Here is a 22500-nt window from a genome sequence, read left to right on the forward strand (position 1 = left end):
GGGGCACAGCAAATGGGCCAACATCCGCCACACCAAGGCACTCAAAGATGACCAGAAGCAGCGTGTCATTCAGAAGTGTGCCCAGATGATTAAAATGGCCGTCAAGGGTGAGGCAAGCAATGGATTTATTTGTGATTTGTTTACAGTTGTCCTTTATTTAATTATTCAGAAAGGAACATTGATTTCTTTGTTTCATTTATATTTTTATCGTATTTTTTTCTTGTGTTTAAGAATTCATGTTGAACTGTCACTGGAATCATGAAAACATCCTTGAAAGCCCCAATAACTTTTACTACACCCTGTTAAGCTATAGAACATTGAAAAACACCCTTGAAAACCCCAATAGCTTTAAAAAAACTCTTGAAAACCCCAGTAACTTCCGCTACACCCCATTAAACTATAGAACCTTGAAAAACACCCTTGAAAACCCCAATAACTTTAATTACAGTCAGTTAAACTACCAACAACACCCAAAACTACCTTGAAAAGCCCCAGTAACTTCCCCTACACCCTGTTAAACTGTAGAACCATGAAAAACCCCCTTGAAAATCAGTAATACAGCCTCTCTCTCTCTCTCTCTCTCTCTCTCTCTCTCTCCATCAGAGGGAGGCAGCACAGACCCTAAGCTGAACTCCAAGCTGGCACGGGTGATTGAACACGCTCGTAGCCAGAACATGCCAGCGTCCTCCATTGCCAGCACACTCAAGCAGACCCAAGTATGTGTGTGTGTGTGTGTGTGTGTGTGTGTGTTTTCTTGTCTTTTATAAGTGCTTATTATTATTAGTAACACAAACACCCAAACACTTACAGAACGAATAGAAAGACCAACAAACGAGAACACAAACGCACCAAAAACACCAAAAAAACGCACAAACGTAAAAAAAATACACTGAACAAACAGCGGTAGCCTTTCTTTGCTTAACCACACATCCTTAAACTCTCTCTCTCTCTCTCTCTCTCTCTCTCTCTCTCTCTCTCTCTCTCTCTCTCTCTCTCTCACAGAAATCTCAGGACAATGCCAAGTCGATGATCCTGGAGTACAAGGCACCGGGCGGACTGCTGCTGCTGGTCGAGGTGATGACTGACAATTTGGTGAGGACAAGAAGCAGCATTCAGAGTGTTATCAAGAAGACCAGGTGAGCCAGGCTTGTAGGAACAGCTCCCTAACCTAACCTAATGTAACCTAACGCAGTCTAACCTAACGCCCATTAACCTAACCTAACCTAACCTAACGCAGTCTAACCTAACGCCCATTAACCTAACCTAACTTAACCTAACCTAACCTAACGCAGTCTAACCTAACGCCCATTAACCTAGCCTAACCTAACTTAATGTAATCTAACCTAACTCTCTCTCTTTCTCTCTCAGCATACAGGAGGTGAAGGGAGGTGGTATTCATCACCTCTTTAACGAGAAGGGGGTGGTGATCGCTGGGAAAGACAAGAAGATACAGCTGGAGGAGGCGCTCGAGTTGGCAATTGAAGTTGGAGCTGAGGAGGTCGAGGAGGAGAAGGGGGGAGAGAAAGGACAGTTTGTGGTGAGTGAGAGAGAGAGGGAGAGCAAGGGAGAGCAAGGGAGAGCTCTGTGTTCTGTGATGGACCTCTCAGTACCTCTGCTGCTTTCGAAAGGATGTAGTTGAAGTGGTGTGGGTTTTCAAGGGTGGTTTTGTGGTTCTAGTGACAGATTAATGGGGTTTTTACATTATTAACAGGAGAAACAGTAGGTGGTGAGGGTTTTCAAGGGTGTTTTTTCTGGTTCTAGTGACAGATTAATGGGGTTTTTACATTATTAACAGGAGAAACAGTAGGTGGTGAGGGCTTTCAAGGGTGTTTTTGTGGTTCTAGTGACAGATTAATGAGAAAGAGAGAGGAAAAGACCAACACACACACACACACACACACATCCCTACCCACCCACCCCTAGACCCCCTCACCCAGACCCACGCACCCCCTAACACCTCTCTCTCTCTCCCCCAGTTCACATGTTCCCCGGAGGCCTTCCTGGAGGTGAAGAAAGGTGTGGAGGAGCAAGGTTACAGCGTTTCCTATGCCAACATCGACTACCTTCCCCAGACACCCCTCTCTCTTGGCCCTGAGGATCTGGAGAGAGTGAGTGCAGTGCTGGAGAAACTTGACAATGTAGAAGATGTGATGAGGATACATGTTAATTTGTAGAGAGAGAGAGAGAGAGAGAGAGAGAGAGAGAGAGAGAGAGAGAGAGAGAGAGAGAGAGAGAGAGAGAGAGAGAGAGAGAGAGAGAGAGAGAGAGAGAGAGAGAGAGTGTGTCATTCAGGTGTATATATAAAAAATAAAATAAATGAACAGAAAATGTGATTAATTAAACCACCAAACAATTTAATTACCTTCATTATTTGCATTTCTTCCCTACTGCCTTGGGTGTTCATTGCCTAGCCTAACAGAGCCTGGGTGTGGCTTAGGGCGTGTGGCTGTACGTCCTGGCCTCTCTTTGGCTAGTTGAGAGAGAGAGAGAGAGAGAGAGAGAGAGAGAGAGAGAGAGAGAGAGAGAGAGAGAGAGAGAGAGAGAGGAAAAACAACACTGAATATATATAGAGGAAAGACAAACACTAATTATACAAAAAAAAAAAAAAAAAAAAAAAAAAAATTGAGGAAAAAATAAAAAAAATAAATAATTTCCAAATGTATTTATTTACACAAAACACTAATTCAATAAAAAAAAGGACACAAACACTCCGAAAACGTGATGTCCGTACGTACGAGTGAACGCGTGTACAAGTAAGCTATTAAATTGTAGTCGTCACCGTGCGTTGTTAGTGTGGCAGATACTAGCGGTGGTGGTGGTGGTGGTGGTGGTGGTGATGGTGGTGGTGATACAAGATTAGGCTAACAAAGGTGGTGGGTTGTGATGTTTGTTTGTTTGTTTGTTTATTTGTTTGTTTTACTTGTGAAAACATTAATATCCTTCTTTATTGTTTATCTAGTTTGTCTGGTTCTTAAAATATCAATATTCTTGTTTTCTGTCTCTTTGTTCTCTGGTTTGTTTGTTTGTTTGTTTTTGTTGTTTGTGTTTGTTGTGTAATTTGTCTAAAAGCATCAATATTTCTTTTAATTCTTAGTGTTTGTTGTGTAATTCTTCTAAAAAACGTTGATATTTTTTTTCATTTTTTTTTGTTGTGTAATTTTAAAAAAGTCAATATTTTTTTCATTACTTTTTTTGTTGTGTAATTCTAAAAATCATCTTTCTTTTTTTTTCATTTTTTTTCTTTCTATGTGTTGTCTACTTTATTTATAAGCACCAAAATTTTTCGATCTTTTCTGTAATTCTTCTAAAAACACAACTTCTTTTCATTCTTCATCCATTTTGACAAGTTCTCAAAACATCAATATTTTTCTTTTTTTTGTGATTCTTCTAAAAATCCCAGTATTTTTCATTTTATTTTTAAATCTGATAATTTTTTTTCATTTTTTTTGTAATATTTTTCAGTTTAATCTATTTACACTTATTTCTTGTCTATTTCTATGATAACACCAATATTTTTTTACCTTTTCTTTTATTTATTTATTCCCTATTCTTCCATTTTCTTCATTCCTTCACTTTTTACTTATTCCCTCATTCCCTTCCCCACCAGTCTATCCTTTTATTGACTATTCATCACACAATTCACTATTTAACACCACAACAACAATTCATACATCATTTTAATTCCAGAAGGGCGCACTGTTTACGTAACCACCCCTAGGAGTAGATGGTTCTTTGGCGAGCAGGTAGCGGGGTGCATGAGGGCCAGAGCAGCCTTATAACCCACCTCCCGTACCCGTGCCAGCCTGTCCCCATCCACCAACCTCATGCATCTTTGGCCCTGCGCGGTTTTAGGATTGTCACTCCCATGGGTCTGGTCGGCGGCGTGTCCCAACGTCAGGTACTGGTCTGGCGTCAGGTTGAGGGCGTGAAATAATGAGCTACGCGGGTATGACACTACGTGGTTTGGTCTGATGCTTCCGTAACAGCAAGGTGCGACGACAAATGCAGCTCGTTTGGCCATGCACTTCCCGAGCACGAGGTCCGTTGCGGCGCCACACGCATGTAAACTTACACCAATATCAAACGGACCGCGGAAGTAATCTAGGTTACTCTGCACAAACCACACGTTTCTTAGCTGCAATTCACGCACTCGTTCTCTAGCTCTCTGTAGTGATGACGCCTTGTTCTCCACCAGCAGGACGCGGCACTCGGGCAGGCACTGGGCTAAGGGGATGCCCACGTGGCCACCTCCTGCGCAGAAGTCAACAACGGTGTGTCCAGGTTTGGCGAGAGCAAGTGTGGCGCTGCAAATGTTCTGAAGCTGTTGTGTCTTTCTCTGCAAGCGAGTCTGTGGCACGTGGCCCTCCAGGGAGAGAGACGAGAGGAGCGTGTGCAGGGCTGGGGAGCAGGAGGAGGAAGAGGAAGATTTTGTGGTGGAGGAGGAGGAAGAGTGAGGGTTTGTGGAGGAGGAGGAAGACGAGGATGGCAAGAATTCTGAAGACGAAGAGAAGAAAGAAGACAACAGAAGATTTCCAGCGGAGGAGAGGAAGGAGGAGGAGTCAGATGAGTCAGGTGGCCAGTGGACATAACTCTCCTCCACCTGTGCCTCCTCCACCAGCCTGAGCACCTCCTCCACATCCCCTTGCCTTGTGAAAAACCCTCTACTTTTATTTCTCTCTGGATCACTTTTGTAGATGCTCACATCCTCGACTTCCGGCACCTTTAAACTAGGAGTGCCAGTCTGTGCTGCCATGAGTGCCTGTGCCAGCTCAAGAACAGGCATTGCCGCTTGTATACGAGCATCCAGTGCCAGCGTGGAGTGCCAGGTGTTGACTAGAGGGGTGATGTCTGCTGTCGCCACGTCCGCTGAAGCCAGACTGCGTAGGATTAAGTGGAAACAGACGAACAGCATTAAGTCGGCCAGAGTCATGTCTAGGCCCTCTGCGAACTGATGTGCCAGCGCCGGGAGGAGTGCCAGGGGTCGGCGGCACAGTTCCTCACATGTGGCATCGCTGACAGTCTCCCGAATGTGTTGCTGAGTGCGTTTTAAAGCATTATGTAGGATAGGTGGGCGACGGAGGTGGTGTTCGTATCTCAGCAAGTCCCCGGGGTACACCAACACGTCTCTGGCACTGTATGGGTTCTGTGCCGCTGAGAGGAGTGCCGCAGGGGCCTCCACCTCACAGAACTTTGTCCACACACTCACCTCGGCACACGCTTGGAGGCAACCACCGCGAAAGCCTAAGAGATCTGTGGTGTAGTGGTTGGTGTTGACATATCCTTCCTCTCCTCCTCCTCCTCCTCCTCCTCCTCTTTTTTCTGTTGTTGTCTTCCTCTGGTGCTTCTTTCCTCCTCCTCCTCCTCTTCCTTGTGTTATCTTCTTCACAGCAAGTCTTAGGGATGAACAGAGACCAGCACAACACCAAGGGCCTCCTCCTCCTCCTCCTCCTCCTTCTTCTTTCCCTTCCTCCTCTTCCCTCTTCTTGTTTGTTTTGTTATCTGTGTTTGTCTCTTTATATGTTGCTTTGTTTTCTTCTTTCTCTTCCTCTTCCTTATTCTCTTCCTCCTCTTTTTTGTCTTCTTCTTCCTCTGGTCTTATTTCTCCATTCTTCTCTTCCTCCTCCTCCTCCTCCTTTCCTCCATTCTCCACTAATCTATCCTTACTTTTCTCCCCACCTTTCTCTCCTCCTCCTCCTCTTCTATTCTTCAGTCCTCCATTCTTTTCCTCCTCCTCCTTCTCCTCACTATTCTGTCTATTCCTCCCTTCCTCTCTCACCTTCCTTTGCTTTTTCCTCCTCCTACACCTCTCCTCCTCCTCCTCCTCCTCTTGCAACACCATGGCTGGCAGCTCACAACACTGCAACACCTCTGGGCACTCCCTCTCCTCCTGCAGCACCACAGGAAACACCAGGGAACTCAAGGAAATGGGGAAAATGCATGTGGTGTTGTCAACTCGGCTAGGAAGCAACACCACACTCACCACACTGTTCTGGCAATACTGCAGGGTGAACAGGGATATCAGTGTCTCAGCAGGGACCTCTATGGCACCCTTTGGCTCTCCACCCTTCCACTGCCCTGCCAGGTATAGGGTCATGGTGGTAGTGGTGGTGGTGGTGGTGGATCTGTTGACAAGGTTTGGTGTGTGTGTGTGTGTTTTTTTCTCTCTTTCACAATACCAGACTAATAATAGTAGTAGTAGAAGAAGAACAGTCTCTCTCTCTCTCTCTCTCTCTCACCTCACACCAGGAGGGCCGGGAGGCAGTGCAGCGTGGCGTGCGGTGCGTGCGGTGAGTGCTGTGCGTGGCAGTGGTGTTGTGACCTCGCGTGTCTCTGTACGGCAAGAGACAGCCCCCCTACCACTCCCACCACTGCTGCCACTGCCTCGAACCACCAAAACTCCACTTCTTCGTTCCAAATTTGCACCTGGCAGCTGTGGAAGAGACTGGGGTTAACTGGGGGGCTGTGGAGGGGCTGCGGAGGGGCTGTGGAGGGATACATTAAGCTGGAAAGCATTAAAACTACATCATAAAGAGATTTTTTGTATTTAAAGGCTTGGGGTTACCTTGCCAGACACTGTGTGGGGCTGGGGAGGGCTTACAGCTAACTGGGAGTGCACCTGGGGGGGTAGTTAAGGCTGCGGTTATCTTGAGAGACTAAGAAGAGGGTAAGGTTAGCTGGGAGGGGATGGGCTGAGCTGGGAAGGGGACAGGTAAAGACTGGGTTTGCTAAGGAGAGAGAGATAAATGTGAGGGTTAGGTTAGCTGGGGACACTGGGAGGAGGTAAGCAAGGTTAGGTTAGGACAGAGTGGGTAGGTGAGCCTGGGGTGTGTCGAGGAGAGACTGTGGTAAATATTGAAAGAGGAGGTGACAGAAGCAAGGACTCTGCACACACACACACACACACACACACACACACACACACACACACACACGCACCTCTTCACAGTGTGGCCCGATGTCTCACACACCACCTCCTGCACATATCCTGTCACCTCACACTGGTTGGGGGTCTTGGCGAGGTCGATAGCTGAGACAGAAGGGGCAGTTCAAGTAGAGACAATAACAATAACAATAATAACAATAACAAACAATAACAACAGACTAACTTAGCCTAAAACTCTGCCAAACCCACAAAAAACCCTAAAATTTTTCCCTTAAATGGCAAAAAACACTCAAAATCTTAAACACTTAAAAAATATCCCTAAAATACCCCTAAAAATGACAAAACCAACTTTAAGATACCCTAAATCTATCCTAAAACACCAAAAAGTCCCTAAAAACACCAAAAAAACACCTTTAAAATGCAAAAAAAAACCCAAGATTTACCCTAAAATATGCAAAACATCCCTAAAGTATTCTAAAACATGGAAAAAACATCTGAAAACACCCAAAACACTTTAGAACACCAAAAAAAAACACCAAAAAAAACTTTAAAACACTAAAAAACACTCTTAAATACCAAAAAAAAATCCTTTATAACACCCACAACGACCCCATACCTTCCCAAAAACATGTAAAATGACCCTAAGACACTTTTAAACACTACAAAATACCAAAAAACACCAAAAAATAACCCTAACACCTTTAAACACCCCAAAACACCCAACATGACCCCAAGAAACCTTAAAAGACAAGAAAACACTCAAAAAATGAACTTAAGACACCTTTAAACTCTACAAAACACCCAAAAACACACAAAAACACACAAAAACACCCAACATGACCCCAAGAAACCTTAAAGGACGAGAAAACACTCAAAAACTGAACTTAAAACACCTTTAAACTCTACAAAACACACAAAAACACACAAAAACACCCAACATGACCCCAAGAAACCTTAAAAGACGAGAAAACACTCAAAAAATGAACTTAAGACACCTTTAAACTCTACAAAACACACAAAAACACAAAAACACACAAAAAACACACAAAAACACCCAACATGACCCCAAGAAACCTTAAAAGACGAGAAAACACAAAAAATTAACTTAAGACACCTTTAAACTTTACAAAACACACAAAAACACACAAAAAAACACAAAAAAACACAAAAACACCCAACATGACCCCAAGAAACCTTAAAAGACGAGAAAACACTCAAAAAATGAACTTAAGACACCTTTAAACTCTACAAAACACCCAAAAACACACAAAAAAAACACACAAAAACACACAAAAACACCCAACATGACCCCAAGAAACCTTAAAAGACGAGAAAACACTCAAAAAATGAACTTAAGACACCTTTAAACACCCCAAAACACCCCAAAACACACCAAAAACACCCAACATGACCCCAAGAAACCTTAAAAGACAAGAAAACACTCAAAAAATGAACTTAAGACACCTTTAAACACCCCAAAACACCTAAAAACACACAAAAAAACACCCAAAAACACAAAAAAAACACAAAAACACCCAACATGACCCCAAGAAACCTTAAAAGACGAAAAAAACACTCAAAAAATGAACTTAAGACACCTTTAAACTCTACAAAACACCCAAAAACACACAAAAAACACACAAAAACACCCAACATGACCCCAAGAAACCTTAAAAGACAAGAAAACACTCAAAAAATGAACTTAAGACACCTTTAAACTACAAAACACCCAAAAACACACCAAAAACACACAAAAACACACAAAAAACACAAAAAACACACCAAAAACACCCAACATGACCCCAAGAAACCTTAAAAGACGAGAAAACACTCAAAAAATGAACTTAAGACACCTTTAAACACCCCAAAACACACAAAAACGCACCAAAAACCACCCTATTATACTTTTAAACACACCAATAACACAGACATCCCCTCACCTGCGCATTTAACACAGGGGGGTGGCAATGGAATACTTCTCAGTCAGCCAGCACACCTCTTGGTCACTGAGGCGGCCCAAAATCTCCTCTATGTCCCTCGGCTCTGATGTCTCAAGGTCGTACAGGGTCAGGGCCAGCAGCGTCCCCCTGTGTTTGGTTAGGTTAGGGCAGGGCAGGCAGGTGTGCGTGCGTGTGTGTGTGTGTGTGTGTGTTACTTATCATATTTCAGTTAATTTCAGTGAGTGAATGGATAAATAGATGGAAGAAGGCAAATAAATAATAATAATAACAAATAAACAAACAAATAAACGAATAAACAATGGATTAAAGACACAAATAATAAAATAAACAAATAAATAAATAAAAAAATGTCACAAATCACAACTAAACGAGAGAGAGAGAGAGAGAGAGAGAGAGAGAGAGAGAGAGAGAGATAATCACCCTATCACAAGTAGAGCGAGAGAAGCAAGATGTTTTTTCCTCGCTCTCATTTTCTCTCTCTCTTTAGTCGCTCTCTCTCTAATCGCCGCCTCTCTTTAATTCCCCGCACATCTCTGTAAATTATAGTAGTATTAGTATTGTAAGTAGTAGTAGTAGTAGTAGTAGTAGCACTCGTAATAGTAGTAGTAGTAGTAGTAGTAGTAATAGTTTTCCCTCTCTCTGTATTGTTATTAACTAAACCAAAGCTACATATAAATTTAGGTGATTTCCACAGATATAACCAGGCTTTGGTGTCCACATGCTAACACTAAGTCGCCATAACACCTGCTAATTGACAGTTGTTACTCAAATATTGTCTTTTTTCTCCCTCACGCTTTGAAATGTTTGTTTACCTTCCGTCCTCCTGACTAAAGCTCTCAAAATGTCGACATCAGTTCTCGTTACCAGCTTGCCAGATTGTTTTGGCCATATCATCGTACTACACAGGTTGAAATTATTGTACTTCTGGTAAAATATGTAAAATATGTAATTATTCCAAATATTATGCAAAACTTCCACTTTCCAAATACAGAAGAGAGAGCGAGAGAGAGAGAGAGAGAGAGAGAGAGAGGTGTGTGTATGTGTGTGTGTGCACCCCCTAAACACGTCCAGACACACTGCAACACCCCCTAAACACGTCCAGACACACTGCAACACCCCCTAAACACCTCCACACACACTGCAACACCCCCTAAACACCTCCACACACACTCAACACCCCCTAAACACCTCTAGACACACTCAACACCCCCTAAACACCTCCACACACACTGCAACACCCCCTAAACACCTCCACACACACTGCAACACCCCCTAAACACCTCCACACACACTGCAACACCCCCTAAACACCTCCACACACACTCCAACACCCCCTAAACACCTCCACACACACTCCAACAGCCCCTAAACACAGCAAATACACTGCAAGCACTGTCACGGAAGACAAATACTACAAAGACAGACAGGGCAGCAGGAAAAATTAACCTAAATATTGTTTTCTTAGCATTTTTCTGTTTTATCACCTCTTCTATTCCTTCTCCCTTCCTCTTCTTCCTCTATTTCTCTTATTTTCTTACTCATTCTACTCTTATCTACACGTCTGAGTTTAGAAACACTTGGAAACACCAGGAAAACATTGCAAAATACGATAAATATTACCGAGGAGACAGCGGAGCCGATCAAGGTCCCCGGTCCATGATGGCGGCCGTGACGTCACGGCTATTTTACGTACCGTAACGGGTTTCATTTTGAAAATGACCCCTCGAAAAAATGGAGCTAGGCTGGAATGCCTTATATATTCTGACTTGATAAATACTTTAACTAATATTCACAATATTATAACAGCTCCAGCCTGAGTAGTATTTAAAAAATATCCAAATGAATTATGGAAAAAGTGTTGAAATATTCGGCACGATTTAAATCATTGAAAAGTCCACAACATTTGAATTTTCAGGAACGTAAAAAATTTTAAAAAATCTGAACTATCATCTTACACCATCAAAAGTTACCTGGAACAAGAATAAACAAATAAAACCGAAATTGTGTAAAAAACAAGTGTTGGAACATAAACACGATTAAAAACCACTGAAAAGTCCACCCATTTTGACTCAACAACAAGATAAAACACTTTAAAACATACGAACTATTTTTTCAAGCAATGAAAAGTTAGTTACAAGCTGATATAGAGAGACAATAACACAAAAAGTGTTGTAATAACAACTTTTAACAGGACCATAAACCATTTTTAAAGTCCGCTTATTTCTCTCAACAGGAACCAAAAAACACTTTAAAAATCATAAGCAATTTTTAGAAACACAAAAGACGTAGTTAGAGCGTGAAATAAAAAAACAAGTTTGTCAAAATACTGCCAAAAAAACTCCCCACATTTTCGTCAAGCAACACAAAATTCAACACAACTCAACACAAGCCACGAAAACACTTCTAAAGCAAATAATTATTTTTATAAACCATAAAAACATGCTATACCACCAGAATAAACAAGTTAAGAAAATACCAAAAAAATATTGGAACCCACAGGTTGAATCAGGTTGGCGGAGGTAGCCAGGCAACATGGCGGCCCTTGTCAGTGGAGAGAACGGCCGCTATTTTGCCTGTTATTCTTCCATCGTAACTAAATGAGGGAATGGCAGATATATCTAGCTAGCGGATATGAAAGCCTAGTCATGTAGCTCCACTTAGTGACGTGTTAGGCTTACAATAAGTGAGAAATGAAGCAGATATTGGCCGACAAATGGGGAAGGCTGCCTCCACCTCAGCTGATAACATTAGTTAAGTGGATTTTTTTTACCTCTTTATAATTCCTGTCATGGTTAATTAGTAAGAGTTTTGTGGTGGAGGCTTGGAGCGCTTGTGGCACCGTGGAATGCTGGGTCACATCAATATATTCCTAACGAGGTGCAAAAAACATGAAATACGAGGCTTAACAATAAACAGTAAGGTTAACCACTGACCTGACAGCCCTGTGTTGTTGTTGTTGTTGGTGACAGGTAACAACACTATCACAGTTACCGCCTGTTACATCACACTGTGCAAATTAGCTGGCTGGACAAGTGGTGAGCCGGTTTCTTACCAATATTAGCCTTGGTGGCACTGCAGGCATCTCCCGGCAGGCACCAAGCTTGCACCTGCACACGCAGACAGCCACCACGGCCCCTGTCACTGTCTTGTTCTGCGAAAATACGTTAAATAAAGCTGCACATTATGGCACCCTTTGAACACAGAGCCTTGCTTACTGAGGTCTGGTGGTGTGTCGTCCCTCCCAGCCTGCTCCGCACAGTACGCACCCAAATCTATCCACAAGACACTTTTACCTTTCAATAACAAGCACCAACTTCTTTTATATTATACTAAACTAATAGAAAATTAAATATAAAGAATTATAAGCGTGTAAAAATAAATCTCAGGCCATTATAACTGTAATTGTCAAAGTATCTAGATGCTACTGATTGAAGCGCCAAATTCAAACATGTCCTGGCGGGGCTTGCACTGCAATGTCTCGTCCCTTGTGTGGCGTAATGTGAAATCATTGAAAAGCTTGTGTGAACTGAAGGCTTGGCTTAATACTGTGTTATATCTCAGCTTATCATTATTAAGTATTTACCATTTGACGTTAAAAAACAACAATACTTCACAGAGATATCCAAGTATAACAGAGGCTCTCATGCTGTAGGTAATGATCAACAGAGAATTACCAGCCTTTCTCTGTGTGTCAAGGAGAGCCCACCTGCATGGAATGAATATATGTTTTTAATTAGTCTTTTGTGATTGATCTTTTTAATATATCTGCGCCAATGTAAACTAGTATGTGCTTAGAAGGCTTACCAATGTGTGGGTTGTGGTGGGTTTGGTGCTAGTCAAAGGGAACACGTGCTGGAGAAGTCTGGGAAGCACTGATGTACAAATAACTCAGCGTATTTCAATTCACATAAGTCTCCCATATAAATAAAAGCTGACCTCCGTTTTCTCTCGCGAACGTAAACATTTAGGCTATTTTTTTTTTCTATTGTTTTATCTCGTTACTCTCTCGTCGTTTCTCTCTCTCTCTCTCTCTCTCTCTCTCTCTCTCTCTCTCTCTCTCTCTCTCTCTCTCTCTCTCTCTCATTTTATTGTTGTTGTTATCATTATTCTTGCTTATTTTCTTTTATTTATTTTTCATTCTCTTCCTTGTTTCCTCATCTCTCTCTCTCTCTCTCTCTCTCTCTCTCTCTCTCTCTCTCTCTCTCTCTCTTGAAAGATTCCGCCCTAGAGATATATAACACACACACACACACACACACACACACGTACAGTGATGTAACGCCCTTAGGGAAACGTACGTGTGTGTGTGTGTGTGTGTGTGTGTGTGTGTGTGTGTGTGAGGGAGAAAAAAAAAATGTGAATGTTTGAGTGGAAGCATAAAGAAACAGCCATGAAAACCCGTGTCACTTGAACTAGTGGTGGAGGTAATGAGCAATGTCTCAAATTATGTGAGGAAATGAATAACCCCTCTACATCTGTCCTGCCATTCCGTTCTGCCCTGAAAACATGCTGCATTTATTAAGTGGATATTCATAGTATTATCTCACTACTCACCGGCTTTCCGGGGCCAGCATGCCTCACAAATAAGGGCACTCCGCCAAACCCACCAGTGTACATGCAGCCATGCTTGAGTCGTCACACGGTGCTGCCTTTAAGTGAGTCCAGTGTGCCAGATTGGTTTGGCCATATTGTCGTACTACACAGGTTCAAATTATTGTACATATGTAATTATTCTAAATATTATGCAAAACTGCCACTTTCCAAATACGGAATTTAGGTTTTATATATATATATATATATATATATATATATATATATATATATATATATATATATATATATATATATATATATATATATATATATATATATATATATATATATATATATATATATATATATATATATATATATATATATATATATATATATATATATATATATATATATATATATATATATATATATATATATATATATATATATATATATATATATATATATATATATATATATGAAAAATAAGTTCGAACATACAAAATACTTAAATTAATTAATAATCGAAAGGTGTAGCAACAAAACATTTATATACGTGATCCCTATAGAGCACCTCCCTTACGAAGAGGCAGTGGCTGGTGTTTTTTCTTCATTTCGCAGTGTATTTTGGTCCTCATCTCTACTACCCAGCCATGACTGAGTTCGAATGGCCGTGGCAGTACAGCTTCCCGCCTTTCTTCACGTGAGTGTGTTAAAATATTGTTCAAGGACAGAATTGCAGGGAAGGTTTGAGGGGTGGGTGGTTATACATCCCGTGTTATCTGGTTACCATAAAAAGAGCCTTTGGAAGTTTGGAAGTTTGTTGATAAGCTTTGTGTTTTTATTTATTTTATTATTATTATTATATTTTTTTTATATTTGCCTCAGTCTGGTGAAAATGAAGAGTAGGCCTTTGTCTGTTTTTCGCAATAACTTTGATTCTTTTCAGCTCAAAATACGATGATGTTTTCTTTCTTTTCCGTACAGACCCACAGAAATTCGTTATCGCAGTATCGAATGTAAACAAAACACTCACTACTAGCGGTAGCACTGAAAATAAACAGTGACCATTCAAAAGGCATCAAATATTAAGCGGAAAAAAATTAACTTATTCCTTGTAATGAAAAAAAAATTAGAGTATTGAGCAGCCCTGCCGCCGCGACCACAGCCCCGCCCCACCACACCTGCCCCGCCACACCCCACTGTAGCAGCCATTCATTGCTTGCCAAACTACACCTAACCTAACCTAATCTAACCTAATCTAACCTAACCTAACTTAACCTAACCTATCTTAACCTAACTTAACCTAACCTAACCTAAACTAACCTAATCTAACCGAACCTAACCTAACCTAACCTAACTAAACCTAACCTAACTTAACTTAACCTAACCTATCTTAACCTAACTTAACCTAACCTAACCTAAACTAACCTGATCTAACCTAACCAAACCTCACTTAACCTAACCTAACCAAACCATACCTAACCTAACCTAACTAAACCGAACCTAACCTAACCTAACCTACCTCACCTAACTTAACCTAACCTAACCAAACCTCACTTAACCTAACCTAACCTAACCTAAACTAAACTAACCTAACCAAACCATACCTAACCTAACCAAACTTAACCTAACCTCACTTAACCTAGCCTAACTTAACCTAGCCTAAACCTAACCTAACCAAACCTAACCTAACCTAACCTAACCTATCCTAACTAAACCTAATCTAATCTAACGTAACTAGACCAAATCTAACCAAACCTAACCTAACCTAACTTAACCTAACGTAACCTAACCAAACCTAACTTAACCTAACCTAACCTAACGTAACTTCTCTTAACCCCCCCTTCCCCCCAGGCTGCAAGTGAATGCTGACGTCCGCAAGACCCAGCTGGACGCGTGGTGTGCCCTGGTGACCTCGTGGGGCAAACAGGGCGGTGTGACCCAGATTGACGTGACAGAGGCCTCCGATCTGGCTGTGTTCAAGTTAGTGTAGTTTATTTTAGTTTCCGTTAAAATTGTCGCTTTTACGTTTTCCTTGTTTGTTTCTCCGTTTTCTTATTTTTTTAATCATATTTTTTTTATTTCTTCGTTTTCTGTAAAGTCAGTCAGGTTTGGTTAAGTTTTCGTTTAAATTATGGATTTCACGTTTTCTTTGTTTGCGTCCCCATTTTTTTTTTTTTTTTTTGTTTATATTTCTTCGTTTTCTGTAAAGTCAGTCAGTTTGGTTAAGTTCCCGTTGAGATTGTGGATTTTACGTTTTCTTTGTTTATTTTTTTCATTTTCTTCATCTCATTTTCTGATTATTTATCATTGTTTTCTTCATATCTTTGTTTTCTTTATCATTATTTATTTTCTTTACATGTTCCTCCATTTTCTATATATATTCCCGTTTTCTTTGCATATTCGTCTATTTTCTTGTTATATCCCTCCATTTTCTTTTTATATCCTCCATTTTCTCTACATATTCCCCATTTTCTCTGCACATGCCCCATTTTTTAAACATTCCCGTTTTCTTTGCATTTATGTTTTATTTAAGTGTCCCTTCCATTTTCTGTAGATACTGCCATTTTCTTTGCATATGTCCATTTTCTTTGCATTTATCCGTATTATTTAAGTATCCCCTTTATTTTCTTTACATACGTATTTTCTTTTCTCCCATCGCCACTCGTACATTTTCTTTGCATCTATCACTTGTTTTCGTTCCATTTTCGTTCCATTTTCGTCTCATTTTCTTTGCATATATCTGTATTATTTAAGTATCCCCTCCATTTTCTTTGCATACCCATTTTCTTTTCTCCCATCGCCACCTGTTACCAGAAACGCGTCCATCCATCGAGCTCTGCCGCCAGATGGCATTCAGGTGGTGCTGGAGGAGCTGGTGAGAAGAGGCAACTTGGAGTGGACTGATAAAACCAAGCGAAGGTGAGAGAGAGAGAGAGAGAGAGAGAGGGAGAGAGAGAGAGAGAGAGAGAGAGAGAGAGAGAGAGAGAGAGAGAGAGAGAGAGAGAGAGAATCATACGTGTTTGAAGAAAAAAAGAATGAAAACGAGAAAATAAATAAATAAACAAGACAAATAGATATACATAGACAAAAATAGATAAAATAATAATGTAAATAGATATATATACATGTCTAATTGTGTGTGTGTGTGTGTGTGTGTGTCCAAGCTAACCATCCCCTCTCTCACGCATACACAGAGGCTACTTGTTATGGCGAAGTGCTGGGGAATGGGGCACGCAGATTTACAAGTGGGCGCAGGGGTCCAGTCGTATTAACACTGTCTGCACCCTGTATGAACTTGCACATGGTGACGAGACTGCTGACCAAGGTGTGTGTGTGTGTGTGTGTGTGTTTAGCTAGTAGTAATGATAGACATGGCCTGAGCTGCATATATATAAACTAATCTTGCATAAAAAAACACTAAATAGAGGAAACCAATAAAAAATACTATTAAACACAAAATAAACTAAAAATAAATAAATAAATATCTACACAACATCCCGCACACTACCTTTTATTTGAGTCCCCCCGATAACTGATCCGTTTTCTTTGGTTCCTTCGCCCGCAGAGTTTCACAATTTAGACGGAGACATCTTGCTGAAGGCCTTACGAACTCTGGAAGCTTCAGGCAAGGCAGAGCTGATGGACTTCGGCGACAACCAGGGCGTCAAATTTCTGTGAGGTGTGTGTGTGTCTGTGTGTATGAGTGAGAGAGAGAGAGAGGGGAGGAGAGGGAGAAAAAAAGAGACGCCAGTATTCGTTGACTTTAAGCAATCTTAACACATTTTTCAAGGCCATATAGATAACTTGCCTGGTTCTCAAGAGCGTTTCTGCTGTCAATACTGTAGATTATCTTGTTGATCTGTGACTGAAACCATAAAACACCATTAAAAACCCTTTGCTTTTTCTCAATGACTGTTTCCCAAGGCCACAAAGATGATTAGCCAGTTATCAAGACTATCTGCTGTCAATACTGTAGATATCTTGTCAGTTTGTTGATTAAATCGTTATAACTCCCTTGAAAACCTGTATAGCTTCAACTAGTCTTTGTAATAGTGACGATGTGGCGCAGAGGTGTTTCAGAATACGAGTGTGTGTGTGTGTGTGTGTGTGTGTTTCTTTTCTTTATCGCCTGTTGCTTGAAAATATTACAATAATTAATTTACGTATTGATTTAGAGATCACATAAGAAATAAATATCTTTTAAAAGTTCATTAGGTTAATAAAAATAAGTTATATTTAAATTTTGAAGACAGACAGACAGACAGACAGACTTGCTTTGAATAATTGTCGCGGAAATATTTGAATTGTAAAGCTAATTATATTTGAAAATTAAACCAGTATTTTTTTTTTAGCTTAGATTTAAAGTGATTATTATTATTATTATTATTATTATTATTATTATTATTATTATTATTATTCTAGATGTAATGTGCTTAATTTTATAATATGTGCAATCTGTCTCAGTAATAAATATATAAATGAATGAAACACTCTCTCTCTCTCTCTCCAAAGTCTACTACTACTACTACTACTACTACTACTACTACTACTACTAACATTACCAATTCTAATAGTAATATACATTTTTTTTTCTATTTTATTCATCAAAATACACAAAGCAAGATATAAATATAAATAAACAAAACTCCACCTCCATCCATCACTCCATTTTCTACCACTTTTTATTCTTTATTATTATTTTCCGTCTCATCATGTAACCACCTTCATTTCATCTCTTATTTATTTACTTATTTTATCCTCTCTCTCCCTCACCTCCTTCACTTCGCCTCCTCCTCCACTATGAGCGAGAGTTTTCTGGGTAGGAGGTGGACAGGGCAGTAGTTGTCCATCGGGAAGGAAGCAGCCCTCTTTGTTATATAACTTGTATTTGATCGAGGTCTTGTTCCTCCTAGCGATCTCCTTGGGTTTAGCATAGTTCCCCCTTCACTTGTCGTTTTTTTGACGTTTTCTTTGAATATTTGGTGGTGGTCGTCTGCTAAAGCGTTTATAGTTAATATTAGGCTCTCTTCTCTTTCTCTTCCTCTTGTTTGTGTGTCTGTTCTCCATAGTTCTTCTGTTTCTACTTCGCTGTTCTCTGCTCCTCCGTTTTCTATATGTTGTCTGATTTCTTGGCGTCTTTGTTTTATTTCGTCTAAGGAAAGTTTTCTTGCGTTTCCTTCTATCTGTCCTCGTTCTCTTCCCTCTATTCTTATTTCTTCACTTCCTCTTCTGACTATTTTTATTCCTGTATCCGCTCTTTTTCTCTCTATCCTTATCATAACGTCATCACTTCGAACTCTTCTCTCTATTTCTCTTATCTCATCATCCATCTCTGTCACCTTCCACGCTTCACTTCCTCTTGCATTACCTTCACTTCCTCTTGCATTACTGTCATTTATAATATCGTATCTTTTCCCTATTCCATCTAGCCTATCTCGGACCTCCGCACGGCATCCTTGTGTAATTAAACTGTACATGTCTTCTACATCTATTCCCACAGTGTTACCCCATACAAATCTATAGTAATCTATCGTATCTCCGTCTGTCCACTTGTTTCTCTCCACTCTTTCCGATGGGAGAATATATGCACCATTTTCCAGCACGTATGCAAGTTTATCCTCCTCCATATCCTTATCTATATCCTCCTGTAGTCTGTATGTCCCAAATTCAACTGCGTAACCCTTCGCTGCGTCTTGCAAAATATAATTACCTCTCCTGGGAAGCTTCTGTATCTTGGTTTTATCCTCATCTGTAACTGCTTCCTGTTTGTCTGAGGATGTGTCGCTGTTGGCATCTCCTCCTCCTTCTTCTTCGTCGTCGTCGTCTTCATCTTCAATAAGGACGAATCTTCGCATACCAGGGCTCCCATCGAAGTATCCTATGCCCTTGGCGAGGACCTGGTTATCCTCGTCCTTGTCTCTCGCCCAAAAGGAAGAAAACTGGTTGAGGAAGTGTCTGCCTGAAGACGAGCGGGCGAGACACAACAGAGACGTCAGGGTGAAGAGCCAGATGAACAAAACCAAGAGTAATGTGATGAATTCCCACGAAGAAAACCATTTGCCTGTTGAATGGGAGACTTTATTATTTATTTATTTATTTGTGTTCTTTTTTTATTGATCTGTTTTCTGTGTGTCTTCTGGAAGGTTATAATGGGTAGGCACATTATCTTAAAAGCTACTGTGATGAGTCCCCACGAAGAAAACCATTTGCCTGTTGAATGGGGGACTTTATTATTTATTTATTTATTTATTTATTTATTTGCTGTTTTTTAATTTGCTACTACTACTACTACTACTACTACTACTACTACTACTACTTAATACTCACATGTTAGCGAGGAACAAGATGATGACCGTATAGAAGAAGAAGAGGAAGATTCATCGAGATCCCATCCTATTTCCTTCCCAATTTCCCATGTTTTCACCAATTCCAGGGGCGTGGTGGCGTTCCGAGGGCGTGGGTATACGTGATAGTAGAAACCCCTCCAACCCACGACTTTATGCAGTCCTTCCTTATCGAATAATTGAACAATAGGTTTTGGCATCAAATTTTCAAACACACCATCTTGATCTTGATCTTGAAATCTTGAGGTTTGAGGTTTTCGGCTTGTTTCTCGTTTTCTGTGGCGACTTCCGGGGTTTGGTGGATGTGAGTGGGTGGGGTTGAGGTGGAAGAGGTTTATGGTGGGTGGTGGGATGGTGCAGGAGGCGTGGGCGGAGAGGCAGAGGTAGATAGCGAGATAAATGCACAGGTAGATTGGATTTGTCATCTTGGCTGTGAAAGAGATGTGTGGGTGAGAGAGAGAGAGAGAGAGAGAGAGAGAGAGAGAGAGAGAGAGGTAGACATAGACAAAGAAAGATAGATAGATAGGTAGATAGACGGACAAATATAAATACAGACAGACACATAGCAAGACTGACATTTAGATAGATAAACAGACACACACACACACACACACACACACAAACTTACCATACAAAACTTTAAATTTCCTCAGTTTTTCTTTTTTTTCCACTTTTAATGCTTCTCTCTCTCTCTCTCTCTCTCTCTCTCTCTCTCTCTCTCTCTCTCTATCTATCTATCTATCTCTCGTATCTTTCTCCTTATCTCCTTCCTCTCTCTCTCTCTTTATCTCTCCCACTCAATACATTCTTCCTTCCATCTCTCTCTCTCTCTCTCTCTCTCTCTCTCTCTCTCTCTCTCTCTCTCTCTCTCTCTCTCTCTCTCTCTCTCTCTCTCTCTCTCTCTCTCTCTCTCTCATCTTTTTTCATAGTGAGAGGAAGAAAATAAATAAATAAATGCAATGTAATAAAACAGAGAGAGAAAGAGAGAGAGAGAGAGAGAGAGAGAGAGAGAGAGAGAGAGAGAGAGAGAGAGAGAGAGAGAGAGAAAGGAAGGACAGGTGAAGTCAAGTAGTAAATGATAATAATAATAATAATAATAATAATAATAATAATAATAATAATAATAATAATAATAATAATAATAAGAAGAAGAAGAAGAAGAAGATTATATTGTAACCTAAACAAACAAACAAACAAACAAACGAGCAATGAACACAAACGACAAACAAATACTTAGGTAACAGATAAACACACGAACTAACACACAAACTTTATTTATCATTACAAAAAAAACAAAACAACGAGACAAAACAACAACAATAATAATAATAATAATAATAATAATAATAATAATAATAATAATAAAGGAAGGAATTAAAGAAAAGATAAAAAAAACAGATAAATAAATAAATAAATAAATAAAGGGTGCAAATAAACAAATAAACAAATAAACAAAACAAATCAATTCTATAACTAACTTAACCACATCATTTTCTTCCACACCTGCACCTCATCCACATCTCCCACACCTGTACGCACCTTTGCTTCTCCACACAAACATCCACCGTCTTTCACAAACAATTAAATGAAGAAAACAAGAAAAAATAATGAAAAAATGCCTGTATATCTTCCAAACTTACCACACACACATGCTGTCCACACCTACACACCTCCACACACCTCCACACACCTCCACACACCTCCACATGTCTTCCACGAACAAATAAACAAAAAAAATAGTGAAAAACAATGAAAAAAAACACTTATTTTCTTTCCCAACTTACTCCACACCTGCACACCTCCACACACCTCCACACACCTCCACACACCTCCACATGTCTTCCACGAACAAATAAACAAAAAAAAATAGTGAAAAACAATGAAAAAAAACACCTATTTTCTTTCCCAACTTACTCCACACCTGTTCTCCACACCTTCACACGCCTCACCTCATCCACTCATCCACTCGTCTTCCGTCCACTGCTAAATAAGGTGCTAGTTTTTCCAAGTATGGTACTCTGTAATGGGCTCTGTTTTCCAGCGTTCTTTTCCCCAGTATATATTCCTCCTCTTCCTTTGGGTCCACTACTACGTGTGTGTGGGCGCCCCGGAGGTAACTGTTGCGAGAAGGTGTGGGTTAGTCAGGTGTGGTGGCGGTGGTGGTGGTGGTGCTGGTACTTGAAGATAAGATGCTGATAAAATTGTGTTTGTTTTCAATTATTTTGCCCTTGTTGAGTCTTGAATGTGTTGCGTGTGACTTGGGTGTTTTTGGGTGTTTTTGGGTGTTTTTGGTGTTTTTTTTTGGTGTTTTTTTTGGTGTTTTTTGGTGTTTTTTGGTGTTTTTGGAGTGTTTTTGAGTGTTTTTGTGTGTTTTTGTGTGTTTTTTGGTGTTTTTGGGTGTTTTGGGTATTTTTGGTGTGTTTTGGGAAGTTTTTGGGTGTTTTTCGGTGTTTTTGGGTGTTTTTGGTGTGTTTTTGGGGTGTTTTTGGGTGTTTTTGGTGTTTTTGGGGTGTTTTCGGTGTTTGGGGTGTTTTTGGGTGTTTTTGGTGTGTTTTGGTGTGTTTTTGGTGTGTCTTGGTGTGTGTTTGAGGTGTTTTTTGGGATGTTTTGGTATGTTTTGGGGTGTTACTAATAAGCTGTGAGGTGTTTGTTTAAGTTATTTGTTTTGTAGAAGTGTTTGCCGTGGTGTTGTTTGTGTTTAACTTACAAACAGCAACAACAACAACAAAAACAACAACAACAACAACAACAACAACCGTAACATTGAACT

At 40.3% G+C, this 22500-nt stretch overlaps 4 protein-coding genes across 15 annotated transcripts in view; 2 read left to right on the forward strand and 2 right to left on the reverse strand.

Annotated features, from left to right (window-relative positions):
- LOC135095732 (probable transcriptional regulatory protein TTE1135) overlaps positions 1–2271 on the forward strand; it is a 2885-nt gene extending 614 nt beyond the window's left edge. Inside the window, exons 2-6 of the mRNA XM_063996779.1 lie at positions 1–107; positions 604–716; positions 1003–1136; positions 1369–1537; positions 1977–2271. The exon at positions 1–107 is cut by the window's left edge and continues 122 nt beyond it. Of these exons, the coding sequence (XP_063852849.1) occupies positions 1–107; positions 604–716; positions 1003–1136; positions 1369–1537; positions 1977–2174 (721 nt within the window). The 3' untranslated portion in view covers positions 2175–2271. The remainder of the gene's footprint in view (positions 108–603; positions 717–1002; positions 1137–1368; positions 1538–1976) is intronic.
- A 180-nt stretch (positions 2272–2451) lies between these two features.
- LOC135095729 (glutathione S-transferase C-terminal domain-containing protein homolog) lies at positions 2452–13420 on the reverse strand. 11 transcript variants are annotated; one of them, XR_010264479.1, is made up of 6 exons: positions 11778–12053; positions 9265–9377; positions 8824–8970; positions 6937–7027; positions 6237–6430; positions 2452–2470 (listed from the first exon to the last, which is right to left on the reverse strand). XR_010264479.1 is itself a non-coding variant. In XM_063996766.1 (6 exons), exon 6 carries the CDS (start codon positions 6092–6094, stop codon positions 3701–3703), a length of 2394 nt encoding a protein of 797 aa, XP_063852836.1. In that variant the 5' UTR covers positions 6095–6122; positions 6237–6430; positions 6937–7027; positions 8824–8970; positions 9265–9377; positions 11778–12053; the 3' UTR covers positions 2648–3700. The 11 variants fall into 11 exon arrangements, 10 of the variants coding, with proteins under 10 accessions (XP_063852836.1, XP_063852837.1, XP_063852838.1 ...); XM_063996766.1 differs by lacking the exon at positions 2452–2470 and adding an exon at positions 2648–6122; XM_063996767.1 differs by lacking the exons at positions 2452–2470; positions 11778–12053 and adding exons at positions 2648–6122; positions 9657–9679.
- A 503-nt stretch (positions 13421–13923) lies between these two features.
- On the forward strand, positions 13924–17869 carry LOC135095834 (vacuolar protein-sorting-associated protein 25-like). The gene is made up of 5 exons (XM_063996961.1): positions 13924–14083; positions 15238–15366; positions 16201–16305; positions 16581–16711; positions 16952–17869. The coding sequence occupies exons 1-5, from the start codon at positions 14034–14036 to the stop codon at positions 17062–17064; spliced, it is 528 nt and encodes a 175-aa protein (XP_063853031.1). The 5' UTR covers positions 13924–14033; the 3' UTR covers positions 17065–17869.
- A 98-nt stretch (positions 17870–17967) lies between these two features.
- Positions 17968–22500, reverse strand: part of LOC135095833 (uncharacterized) — a 5498-nt gene continuing 965 nt past the window's right edge. The window contains exons 4-6 of one of the 2 annotated variants that reach the window (XM_063996959.1): positions 21680–21847; positions 19714–20160; positions 17968–19447 (exon numbers count right to left, since the gene is read on the reverse strand). In XM_063996959.1, the coding sequence (XP_063853029.1) occupies positions 18165–19447; positions 19714–20155 (1725 nt within the window). In that variant the 5' untranslated portion in view covers positions 20156–20160; positions 21680–21847 and the 3' untranslated portion in view covers positions 17968–18164. The remainder of the gene's footprint in view (positions 19448–19713; positions 20161–21679; positions 21848–22500) is intronic. The other variant, XM_063996960.1, reaches the window with a different exon arrangement.

The sequence above is a fragment of the Scylla paramamosain genome, unplaced genomic scaffold, assembly GCF_035594125.1.
Source record: "Scylla paramamosain isolate STU-SP2022 unplaced genomic scaffold, ASM3559412v1 Contig1, whole genome shotgun sequence".
Taxonomy (NCBI): domain Eukaryota; kingdom Metazoa; phylum Arthropoda; class Malacostraca; order Decapoda; family Portunidae; genus Scylla; species Scylla paramamosain.

Bases quoted from the DNA above. Each gene is read 5' to 3' on its own strand.
- LOC135095729 (XM_063996776.1), bottom strand. From the start codon at position 6,094: ATGACCCTATACCTGGCAGGGCAGTGGAAGGGTGGAGAGCCAAAGGGT.
- LOC135095834 (XM_063996961.1), top strand. From the start codon at position 14,034: ATGACTGAGTTCGAATGGCCGTGGCAGTACAGCTTCCCGCCTTTCTTC. The intron at 15,367-16,200 runs GTTAGTGTAGTT...ACCTGTTACCAG, and splicing joins TCCGATCTGGCTGTGTTCAA to AAACGCGTCCATCCATCGAG. The intron at 16,712-16,951 runs GTGTGTGTGTGT...CTTCGCCCGCAG, and splicing joins TGACGAGACTGCTGACCAAG to AGTTTCACAATTTAGACGGA.